Here is a 12445-nt window from a genome sequence, read left to right as displayed (position 1 = left end):
ATTCATGATGTTCCCCTCCAATTTCTCCTCCCCCTCCCAAGGCCAACAAGCATTTCCACTGGGTTATACATGTATCATTGTTCATAAAGTATTTCCATGTTATTTATATTTGCAGTAGAGCAAGTCTTTAACATCAAAACCCTAATCATATCCCTATTGCGCTATGTAATAGATCACATATTTTTCTAACTCATTTCCATTTCCACAATTCTTTCTCTGGTGTGGATAGCATTCTTTCTTCTAAGTTCCTCTGTATTGCCCTTAGAAATTGCATTGCTACTGGTAGAAAAGTTAATTACATTCAATTATGCCGTAAAATTTCAGTCTCTGTGTACAATGTTCTCCTGGTTCTGCTCCTTTTGCTCTGCATTGATTCCTGGAGGTTTTTCCAATTCACATGAATGTGGTATTCCTTCATTTTTTTATTCCTTTCAGTGCAATAATATTCCATCATCACCATATACCATAATTTGTTCAGCCATTCTTCAATTGATGGATACTCTCTCATTTTCCAATTTTTTGCCACCACAAAGAGCGAGGCTATGGATATTTTTGTACAAGACTTTTTCCTTATTATCTACCCTTTAATGGAATTCATGGTATTCAATGGTATTGCTGGATGAAAGGGGAGTTATTCATTTAAAGCTCTTTGTGCATAGTTCCAAATTGCTCTCCAGAATGGTTGGACCAAGGTATACAGTCTCTTAAAGCCCTTTGGGCATAATTCTAGATTGCCTTCGAGAATTGCTGGATCAATTCACAATTCTACCAGCAAAGCATTAGCATTTGAATTTTGTCACTTCCCCTCCAACATTTATTATTTTACTTTACTGTCATATTGGTGAATCTGCTAGGTGTGAGATGGTACCTCAGAGTTGTTTTGATTTGCATTTCTCTAATTAGGAGGGATTTAGAATACTTTTTCATGTGATTGTTGATAGTTCTAATTCCTTCATCTGAAAACTTCCTGTTCATATCCCTGGAGCATTTGTCAGTTGGGAAATGGCTTGATCTTTTGTACATTTGACTTAGTTCATTATAAATTTGAGAAATTAGACCTTTGTTAGTTCTATTTATCTAGATCTGATAAGGGAAGGTTGAGGGCCCCTCCTATTATATTTTTACTATCTATTTTTTTCCATAAGCTCCATTAACTTCTCTTTTAAATTTCTGGTTGCTATATCATTTGGTGCATATATGTTGAGTACTGATATTTCTTGTCTATGGTGCCTCTTATCAGATTATAATTGTCTTCCTTATCTATTTTAACAAGATCTATTCTTGCTTTAGCTTTATCTTGGGTCATGATTTCTACTCTTGTCTTTTTTTCTCAGGTGATGCCCTAAAATTCTACTCCAGACTCTTATCTTTACTTGATGTGTTTCTACCTGCTTCAGATGTGTTTCTTATAAAAAAACATATGATAGAATTTTGTTTTTTTCATCCAGTCTGCTATCTGTTTTATGGGTGAGTTCATCCCATTAATGTTCACAGTTATGATTACCATCTGTGTATTGTTCATCATTTTGATTTCCTTTTTTCATGGTGCCCTTTCTCCTTTCACTCTTTCCCTCCACACCAATGTTTTGCTTTGAATCAGTCCCCCTTTCTCCCTCCTTTATTTTACACCCCTTCTACCACCTCCATGCTTATTCCCCTTCTCTTTCTCTTTAGAATATTTTAATCACCCTTCCCAACATTTCCCTCCTTTATCTTATTTTCTTCCCCACATTACCCTTTATTTTTTTCTACTTCTCTTTAAGGTAGGATAGGATTTTATAATCCAAAGAATTTGGCTGTTTTTCCTTCTCTGAACTGATTCAAATGAGAATAAAGTTTAAGTATTACCTGTCATCACCTGAATTCTCCTCTCCTTGTAATAATATTCTTCCTCTCCCTTCAACATATGCCTCTTTATGTGGTATAATTTACCCTATTCTCATTCTTCTTTAGCATTGACTACAATCCTCTTTTTTCCCCTAAAAGTTTTTACATATCATCTTAAATAGCTTAATACAATATCCTCTTCCTATGTGTATTTTTTCTAACTACTATGATAATGATAATTTTTAAGAGTTACAGATATCATCTTTACCTATAGGAATATAATCAATTTGACCTTGTTAAAGTCCTTAAATTTGTTCTTTCTTGTCTACCTTTTTATGGTGCTTTTCAATTTTGTATTTATTTTCTGTTTATTTTTTGTCTTCTTTTTGGGAATGCTTGGAAATCTTCTATTTTATTAAATGCCCATTCTTTCCCCTGAAAGTATATAGTTAGTTTTGATGAGTAGGTGATTATTGGTGGCACACCCAGTTCTCTTGTCTTCTGGAATATCATATTCCAAGCCTTGTGGTCCTTCAGTGTGGAAGTTGCCAGATCCTGTGTAATCCTGACTGGGGCTCCATGATATCTGAATTTTTTCTTTCTGGTCATTTGAAGTATTTTCTCCTTGGTCTGGAAGCTCTTGAACTTGTCTAGAACATTCTTGGGAGTTGTCATTTGAAGATTTATTGTAGGAGATGATCTGTGGACTCTTTTCATGTCTATTTTGCCCTCTTGTTCAAAAATTTTAGGGCAGTTTTCTTGGATAATTTCTTTTACTATGAAGTTTGGGATTTTTTTTTGGTCATTATTTTCAGGTAGTCCAACAATTCTCAAATTGCCTCTCCTGGATCTATTTTCCAGGTCAGGTGCTTTTTTCAATGAGAAATTTCATGTTTTCTTTTATTTTTTCATTCCTTTGATTTTGTTTTATTATTTGTTGATCTCATGAAATCATTAGCTTCTATTTGCCAATTTTGGCTTTAAAGACTGATTTTAATCTGTGATCTTTTAAATATCCTTTTCCATTTAGTCCATTCTCCTTTTCATGATGCTCTTTTCATCTTTTGACTTTTTTGCCTATTCTTCCAGTAGTTCAATTCTGGTTTTTAATTGGTTTATTTCATCATTGAATTTTTGTGTCTTTTTCTATTTGACCAATTTTGCTTATTAAGCTATCATTTTATTTTTGCAATACTGGCATTCCCCCCCTCCCCACTTTCCTTTCCATTTCTATTCTACCTGTCTTACTTGGTTATTGAACTATTTTTGAGCTGTTGTAGAGCTTGCAACTAGTTTCCATCTTGGGGGGAAGTTTGCATGTGTTTACTTATTTCTCACCCTCTCCTGTTACTTTTGGTTTATTTGCTCTTTTTCTCCATAGAAAAATTTCAGAGTCAAGAGGTTTCTTTGCTGCTGTTTGATCATTTTCCTGCTCAAGGCCTGGGAATTGCTGATGACTTCTATTTTAGCTTCTGTCTCACTGGGCTTTGCCTTGGGGCTATCTTAAGTTCCTTGTCAGGGGCCTGAGTGAGCCCAGTTCTATGGAGCTTCAAATCTCACTGCCAGGTGTAGGTCCATTGTGCTTTTTTTGATAGTGTAGCCTATGTCCCAGAACCCCTACGTTGCTCAGGTCCTGATTTTATATCTGGTGCCATAGGTGAAGGGTGTTGGTCTACCTGTGCTCTATCTTGTGGCATTTTTCCTCTGGTTGATTCCCCTTATATTGTGCTAATTCATTCACTTTGGCTAACTTTTACCTTGTGTTTAGTGGGAGTGTCTCTTTGCTCATCCTTCCTTTCCTTCTGGCTTTTTAATCACCTTTTAAAGATCAGTTTGGATAGATATTAAGAGCAGTTGCAAAATTTTCCTGCTACTACACCACCATCTTGGCTATGCCCTCAGTCTCTGTTAATGATTTCCAATGATCATCTTAGGCATGCTTTGAAAGGTCTATTGATTTTATTTTTCCATGACTGTCTATAATCTTTCTCCAGACATGAATTTTAAGGCCTAGGAAATATTATAAACCTAGGGATATCCTTGCCTGCCACTGGCTCACTTTTAATGCCCTTGGTCAGATTTTGGTGGGAGTATGTATTGTAAAGGCTGAGGAAGTATCCCTTTTAATATAGAGTTAGGTCCAATATAAATTTTAGGTCACCCTTCTCATTTAACATTTTAAATTATCTGACTTACAGAATGTTAAAAAAAACTTGTTCTATATATTATCTTCCCCATTATAATAGGAGTTCCTTAAGATCAGAGAATGAGCTCCAATCTTTTCTGATCCCTGAATTCATCACAGAACTTTTCACATAGTAAGCACTTAATAAGCATATTTTCATTCATCTATGCATCCATTTATTCATGAATCCCTATATCTATCCATGCATCTGTTAATCTATGCATTCATGCATCAGTGCATCAACTCCTCAGTCTATCCATCCATGAATTCATTTGGTTTACTTGCTACAGGATACTTTCCCATACTAATTATGTTGACCTCATCTTTTGTTTTATTTCAGGTCTATCAAGCTTCTTTAGAGGTGCAATGACCTAATTGGATTCCATGGCTATCACCAACAATGTGACTCAGTTAATTTTTACAGGACTCTTCCAAGATAGAGAAGCACAGAGAGTTTTATTTGTTGTTTTTCTTCCTATGTATATGGCCACAATGTTGGGCAATGGACTCATCATCTTGACTGTCAACACAAGCAAGAGTCTGAGCTCCCCCATGTACTTCTTCCTCAGTCATCTGTCCTTAGTAGAGATCTGTTACTCCTCTACTATTGTTCCTAAGTTTATTTCTGGATTATTGACTCAGAATATAACCATCTCATTGGATGGCTGCATCACACAGTTATTCTTTTTTCATTTCTTTGGAGTTGCTGAGATCCTCCTACTCACTGTGATGGCCTATGACCGGTATGTGGCCATCTGCAAACCCCTGCATTATATGACCATTATGAACCGTCCTGTGTGTCACGTGCTGGTATTTAGCTCCTGGCTAGGGGGTATGTTCCACTCTGTGGTTCAGATTCTCATTACTGTCCAATTGCCCTTCTGTGGTCCCAATGTGATTGATCACTATTTCTGTGACCTCCATCCCTTGTTCAAGCTTGCCTGTACTGATACTTTTGTGGTAGGAATTATTGTGTTTGCCAATAGTGGTTTATTCTCTGTGATTTCCTTTCTCTTCTTGGTTTCTTCTTATGTTGTCATCCTGGTTCACTTGAGAAACCAGTCAGCAGAGGGAAGGCGCAAGGCTCTCTCCACCTGTGTCTCCCACATCACTGTTGTTCTCTTATTCTTTGGTCCTGCCATCTTTCTCTACTTGAGACCCTCTTCCACCTTTACTGAAGACAAACTTGTGTCTGTGTTCTATACAGTGGTTACGCCAATGTTGAACCCCATCATCTATACCTTGAGAAATGCAGAAGTGAAGAATGCTATGAGGAGGTTGTGGGTCAAGAAAGTGAACTTGGGAGGGGAATGAAAATGTCCATTTGAAGACAGTGTATTGTGACTTTGTGGGTAGTGGGTCTTTGTATTGTATTTGATTCATGTTTGGATACAGGAAAATCCCCATTAAACATGAGAGAGGGGGAATTAGACTATATAATTGTATGATTGTAGTGAGCTGAGGATGGATATGGTCCACTGGTAAGAATACTGACTTTAGGATCAAAATATCTAGGGTTGGGTCCTAACATTGCCTTTGTCTATTGGTCCCTGGGTCTTGAATGTTTGATAGCAGAATTCAGCATATCAAAGGATCATTGGAGCCACCTTTAGTTTCAATTCCCAAACAACCTGGCCTCAGATACACTTGGGCTGTCAGTATTTTCATGTTCTTTCATAGTAAGTTGTTACCAATTCCTTAATCTTGATTTAATGATAGTTTACACAATCCTCATCTTGGGAGAAACACCTTTCAAAGTAAAGATAATTTGTTTTTGAAATAGAAAGAATTTAGGGTGAAATTGTCCCCCCAAACTAGATGGCCTCCTAACTCTGAGCTCTCAGTCTCACTGTTTGAGGAAAGTTTTTGCCTTTCAGGAGGTGCAAATGTTTTGTGCTTCTGCATTTTAGATGCACAACTTATTTTAGATTTATAGGTGTGCTGGCTTAAGCTGAGCAAAATGTACAACATCTATGTCCAAAATAGCAGTCTCAGAGATGCAGTGATATCAATTGGACTCAGAATTCCTTTCATAATTTCTAAATTAAAACAAACTTCATTTTCTTGTTTGCCAGAGCAAGTGACCTTCCTCACACAGGTGAATGAAGAAGAAATATTTTTAAGCAGTGCATGTATCACTGCCCTTAGATCTTTCTTTTCAGAATTAACCTACAGAGAGTTCCAACCATTACTGTTCTTTTTGTTGCTACTCTGATTGAAAATAAATGACATATCCCATTATGATTCTATGCTTGTCTTTAAATAGTGTGATACTTCATGTTCCTTCACTCTCTTTGTCAATACCCATTTAACTAATGACCCCTCACAGGGAAACTTCTTGGGGAAAGAAAGTTTTAAACCAGTGTCTTCTCTTGCCAATTATTCATGGCCTGATCCTCTTGTTGAATGAATCTCTTACATCTACAGATCATTTTATAATGGTTACATGCATCTGTTTTCCATTAGTAATGCTAATAATAACTGAAGTAGGTCATGCTTTAGTGTTTGCAAAGGGCTTTTGGATCCTGCCTCAGACACTTGTTAGTTGTATCTTCTTGAGGAAGCACATTAGAATTTCTTAGCTTAAGTTTCTTATGAAAGCAGCAAAAATGAGAATATCAAGTCATCATGTTGTGAGAATCAAGTGAGATTTTATATATGTTTCATATATTTATATAAGGCACTTTTCAGAGTACTAGATCAATTTTTCTTCTTTTCTTGTTCTTCTCCTGTTCCTTCTCCTTCTCCTCCTTCTGCTTTTTCTTTTCCTCCTTCTTTCTCTCTGCTTTGTAATTCAATGCAATGCAGTTTGGGCCCACCCCACATTTTCAAAGGGTTCATTGAATGTAAGAGGTGAGTAGGGGCATACATTAGGGGATTGTGGGTTGGTAAAAGGGATCAGACTTTAAAACTGGTTACAGGGAATGAGGTAGAGAAATTGAGGATGACACTTGTTTTTGAGTGTTGTTGCCTGAGAAGATTGTTATAGGAAAGTTAAGAATAGAGAAGAGTTTAAGGGAAAGATAATGAGTTCTATTTTGGTTCCAGGTCATCCAAATGGCTCTGAATCCAGCTACCATTTAGCCAGTGTCTCTTCTCCTCTTCCACAAGTATATCTATGAAGATATTTTTAAATGTTTTGATGAAATCCAAGCATCCTTTGTCTACCACATCTTCTGGTTAAAAGGAAAAGAAGTCAATCTGGCATGATCTGCTCCTTGGTGGCATTTAGCCACCACTCCTTCATTTTCTAAATGCTTACAGAAAATCTGCCCTTAATCATGTATTTGGGAATTATTCTAGAAATAAAAGTCAAATTCACTGGTTTTCTGATTCCATTCCAATCACTTTGGAGAAAAATTGGAATATTTGTCTGTCTTCAGTTCTGTGGCTCCTCTCCCATTTTCGAAGTAATAGTAACAGCAGCAAGAATAGTACATGTTAACTAGGTGGTGGAGTAGACTGAGTCAGATCTAGAGATAGGAGTGCTTAGGTTCAAATCTAGCCTCCTCAGACACTTCCTAGTTATGTGTCTTTAGGCAAATAACTTAATCTCTGTTACCTAGCCCTTATTGTCCTTCTTCAAAGGGAATAAAAAATCCAATAATACATGTAATTACTATAATATGAGAAATGTTTCAAAACACAGTGCGTAGCACATTGTAGGTGCTAAATCAATGATTATTGTGAGACTGGTGACTGATTTTACAGACATAATCTCATTTGGTCTTTGCACCTTCACCAATAGCCTCTCAGCAATCATGCTTGCCACATCTTAAACTCCAGGAAGTCCCTCTCCTTCCCTCATTGCTGCTAAAGCCTTCCTCTTTCAGTTTGCCATCTGTGTATTCTGTATGTATCTTGAAAGTTTAAGCACATGATGCCTCCCCTGTTAGGATGTAAGCTCTTAGATGGCAGAGATTCCTTTTGTCTATTCTGGGATTCTCAGAACTCAGCCCAGTGCTTGGCACATAGTAAACACTTAATAAATGCTTATTGATGGATTGGTTTCTTCAGGTCTATGATGCAGGAGATTTAAGCTAGATGGCTCAAACTTCTTCAGGGCAGGTGGATTCATTCTTTCAAATTGCTCATTTATCCAGGGTTTCCTCTCCCACTAAGGTTCTTTCTGTCTCTGATATTCTGTGTTCTCTTCTACCTCTGATGTTCTGTGTTCTAAAATCTATTCAATACTAACAACTTTAGAACTTCTGAGTTAGTCAGATCCATTTATAGAGGATCAGTCATTTTGGGCTGTGATAGAGTGAAAGAAATATGATGAGGAGTCACTTTATGTGAGTGAAAAGATTTAATGGATGAAAGGCCCTGCTGCCTCACCTTGCTGGAATTTGATTATATGGAAGTTGTCATATAGCTCCGCTTACCTGCCTTCTGATGACCCAGTAAGTGTGGTCAAGGGAGAAAGACATATAGGATATTAGAATTGGGGCAGACTTCAGAGATTTTATAGACCAGTGATGGCAAACATTTTAGACATGGAGTGCCGGGTCTGCTTCCCATCCCAACCCCCAGACCTGGTGCCATGCCTGCCCCACCTCCAGACTGAGTGCCATCCTCACCAGAAACCAAGTACTTCCCCCTGCCCCACCTTGTCCCTTTACCCCAGACAGGGAAGAGAGGAAGCATTCCCACTGGGTTGCTGGACAGAGGGACAGGAGATGAGAGGTACATGTGGAGAGGGGAAGGAGAGTGGTCAGAGCTATCCACTATCCTCCAGCTGTGTTCTGCTCCAGCTCTGTGCCATGTTGTGAGTTATGTTCCCCTCAAAGCTAGCTCTTCTCCAACCCCACCACAGGAATCACCTTCACTACAAACTCAACAGGCTGCTCTCTGTATAGCACACTTGAATATGAGCCATTCCCCTTGGGCCCCAGTACCTGACCCCAGGCAGGGGAGGGAGGAAGAGCTCCTATTGGGTTGCTGAACAGAGGGGCTGGTGAAGTGAGGAATGTCCTCAGGCACATGGAGAAGGGGAGGGGAACAGCTCCATCCTGAGTCCCTCTGGCTTTCTAGTAACAAACTCTGGTGGGCAACTTCAGGTGTGCCTACAGAGAGGGCTCTGTGTGCCCTATTTGGCATGCATCTGATAGATTCACCACCACTGCTAATAGGCCATTTTACAGACGAAGAAACCTAGATCCAGGGAAAGTATGGGAAATATCCAGGATAACATGAATGCATTACAGGGCTAAGTTTTGAACCCAAATTGTTTGGCTCTTAGTCCTGGGCTTTTTCTATGACATGAACATGTATCAGTGGGAATACATAGCTACTTCTAATACTATTGAACATCTTTCTTATTGATATTGTTCCTATAGGATCTATTAATTACCTAATGTTCCTGTCTCCCACAGTAGATACTGTTTCTCCTACAAAGAGTGAATCAAATGGCTTGTTTTTCTTTGTTAGTTATTTCTGAAAAGAGGTGATACATGAAGGAATCAAAGTGAGTAAAGAGGTAATAGAATTATCTCTTTTCACAGATGATATTTTGAAAGATTGATAATTACAGAGCTTCAACAAAAAATAATTAAAACTATTGATAATTTTAGGAAAGCAGCAGGATATAAAATAAACCCACACAAATTATCACTTTCTATATATCACTAACAAATTCCTTCAAGAAGAGATGGTAAGAGATAACTCATTTAAAATAACTATGGATAGAATAAAATACTTAGGAGCATATCTGCAAAAAGAAACCAAGAAACTGCATGAATGTTTTTTATGCTAATAAAGCCAGATTTATATAATTGGAGAAATATTATTCTTTGATATAATAGCTGGTATTCATATGGTGCTTTCTGTTTTGAAAAACATTTTACAAATATTATTTCATTTGAACCTCACAACATCCCTAGGAGGTAGATATTATTATTATTCCCATTTGATAGGTTGGGAAAATTGAGGCAAAAGAGGTTAAATAACTTGCCCAGGATAACACAGCTAGAAAACTTGGGTCTTCCTGATTCCATGTCCAACGTTCTAGTCACTACACCATCAAACTGCCTGTAATTTTTTTAAACCCTTATCTTCCATCTTGGAGTCAATACTGTGCATTGGCTCCAAGGCTGAAGATCAGAAAGGGCTAGGCAATGGGGATTAAGTGACTTGCCCAGGGTCACATAGCTGGGAAGTGTCTGAGGCCAGATTTGAACCTAGGACCTCCCATCTCTAGGCCTGGCTCTCAATCCACTGAGTCAGCCATCTGACCCACAACTGCCTGTAATTTTGAAGAACAGGATTGACTCCTGAATATCTAAAGAAGAAGAGATCACCAAGAGCCAGCATGTCTTGATCAAGAACAAGTCATTCTAGATGAATGCCATTTCCTTTCTAGACATGATTACTAAACCGCCACATTATAGAAATGCTGCAGATATCATTCACAAAAATTTCAGCAAAGCTTCTGATATAATTTCCAATGCTATTCTTGTGGAAAAGATAGATGGATGTGAGCTTTTTGTTGCTGTTGATTCATTGAAGTTGTATCTGACTCTGAGACCCCATTTGGTTTTTTTTGGCAAGGGTATAGGGGTGTTTTGCTATTTGCTTCTCCAGTTCATTCTAAAAATGAGGAAACAGGCAAATAATTTGAGATGACATGCCAAGGATCACATAGTGAGTGAGACCAGATTACAACTCAGGTCTTCCTAATGCCAGGCTTAGGCCTCAGCCCACTGTACCACATCACTATGGTGAGCGAGGAGCTGGATGGTAGCATAAAATTGCAGAGATGAAACAAGATGTAGGAAATTCAGAAACAGTGAGCATAGTAACTGGACAAGAGAAAACCAGAGAACAAATTAAAAGAGATCTGGAGAATTTCTTTCAATGCAGATTTGGTTTAGAAATTGATTAGAGAAGAAAATGTTATAAAAACTTGCATCAACAACACCATAAGTTGACATCCTCAAAAAGGAAACAAAATCACAATTCTCTAAACCAAGTCAACAATGTGAAAGCAGAGATAACTGTTACTAAGGCATCTGTAACTAAAAATACTGAATACAACATCAATACTCTTACAGAACTGAGAAAATTCCCATTTGAACTAATTGAAAGGAAAAAAGGCTGCTTAATGCATGCTCCTGTAGAAAAAAGGACTAGTTTGAACCTTGAAGCTGAAACATTTCATCCATTACTGTGTAACAAGGAAAATTCAAATTTAAGTGATTATACATCTGGAAAAGGGGTTGATAGTATTATTCAAATTCAAAATATTGAAAGGTTGACATCATTACCAGAATATGCAACAGAAAAATTTGAAAATATGGATGGAATGCAGGAAATGGTAACTGCCAAGGTGGTTCAGTGTTCAAAAAGCCTCCATGATGTCAAAGTTCTGAGGGCAGGGGGACTGTCTGACTCTCTGAGTGAAAAAGAGCAGGCAGCTATCCATGGTTTTGATTCATTTTCTCAGTCAGTAAAACACCTTACAGAACAGAGTGTTAATGGAGATCAGCCAGGAAATGAATTAAACCAAGAAATTTTAATTAGTCCAACCATACAGTCAAAAGCTGATGTATGTGAAGAAGAGATTACAATATCAGTGATATTGGCAAGCAAATGCAAGGAAATGGAAGCTTGCAGGTACTGTCAATCAAAGAGAAAAGGAAAGAGGATTCTAAAGAAGAATCTGGTCAGGGAGACAGTTAAGAAAGCCAGCATCTGAAACTGGTCGCTTCTTCTCTCTTGAACTTTGGAGAAGGTGCTAGCAGGCAACTGCTCTGGATTCCTGGCTAGTGATATTGAAAATATTGGAGCATAGCACGGAAGATTCTTTTCAATTTATCAGTAATATCCCCTCAGAGAGAAATCAACTTTACTTCCTTGTATTGAATTTCATAATAGATTAGGGAAACCACAAATTCCCTCTTCCCCTTCTCCCAACATCCTTCTTTAAGAATAAGCCCCTTTCAGAAAGAGCTACAGTGTGAGAGTAATCTTTTGAAATTTCTAAGAACTCACCAACTTGAGAAGAGCTGTTAAGATCAACTGAGGCAGAGAGAGACAGGAAGTGGGGTGAGGGGGAAGGAGTGAGAATTCTAGCTTTCCCTCTAACCTATTTCCTGGTGTCATTGCTCCAGCCTTTCTCTGTTACCCTAAATATCCTAGTGAGGAGCATCTATTATATGTAGGGCAGTGCAAATCAACAATATGACAACTGGTTCATTGACAATTAATATACCTGAACCGTATGTATGGATTAAAATGGGGAAGAAACAATATAAGGCCCTCATCGATACAGGTGGTTTCAATTCTGTCCTAAAGACATTCCCAGGAGATACTACCATAGGGGGTATGGTTTCAGTAGCAGGAGCTTCTGGGGAAATGCAGCAGGTACCAGAGCTCAAAAGCACAATGATTAAACTAGGTCCTCTCACCTCTGACCATATTTTCTTCCTGATT

At 38.0% G+C, this 12445-nt stretch overlaps 1 protein-coding gene across 1 annotated transcript; it reads left to right on the top strand.

Annotated features, from left to right (window-relative positions):
- The first annotated feature begins 4393 nt into the window (after nt 1-4393).
- On the top strand, nt 4394-5336 carry LOC100619987 (olfactory receptor 4B1). Its single transcript, XM_003341487.3, has one exon. The coding sequence runs from the start codon at nt 4397-4399 to the stop codon at nt 5324-5326; it is 930 nt and encodes a 309-aa protein (XP_003341535.2). The 5' UTR covers nt 4394-4396; the 3' UTR covers nt 5327-5336.
- Nucleotides 5337-12445: the final 7109 nt, after the last annotated feature.

The sequence above is a fragment of the Monodelphis domestica genome, chromosome 6 (genome assembly GCF_027887165.1).
Source record: "Monodelphis domestica isolate mMonDom1 chromosome 6, mMonDom1.pri, whole genome shotgun sequence".
In the NCBI taxonomy this organism is placed as follows: Eukaryota; Metazoa; Chordata; class Mammalia; order Didelphimorphia; family Didelphidae; genus Monodelphis; species Monodelphis domestica.
This window is presented reverse-complemented; position numbering and strand designations above follow the sequence as displayed.

Coding starts and splice junctions, on each gene's coding strand:
- LOC100619987 (XM_003341487.3), top strand. CDS start 4,397: ATGGCTATCACCAACAATGTGACTCAGTTAATTTTTACAGGACTCTTC.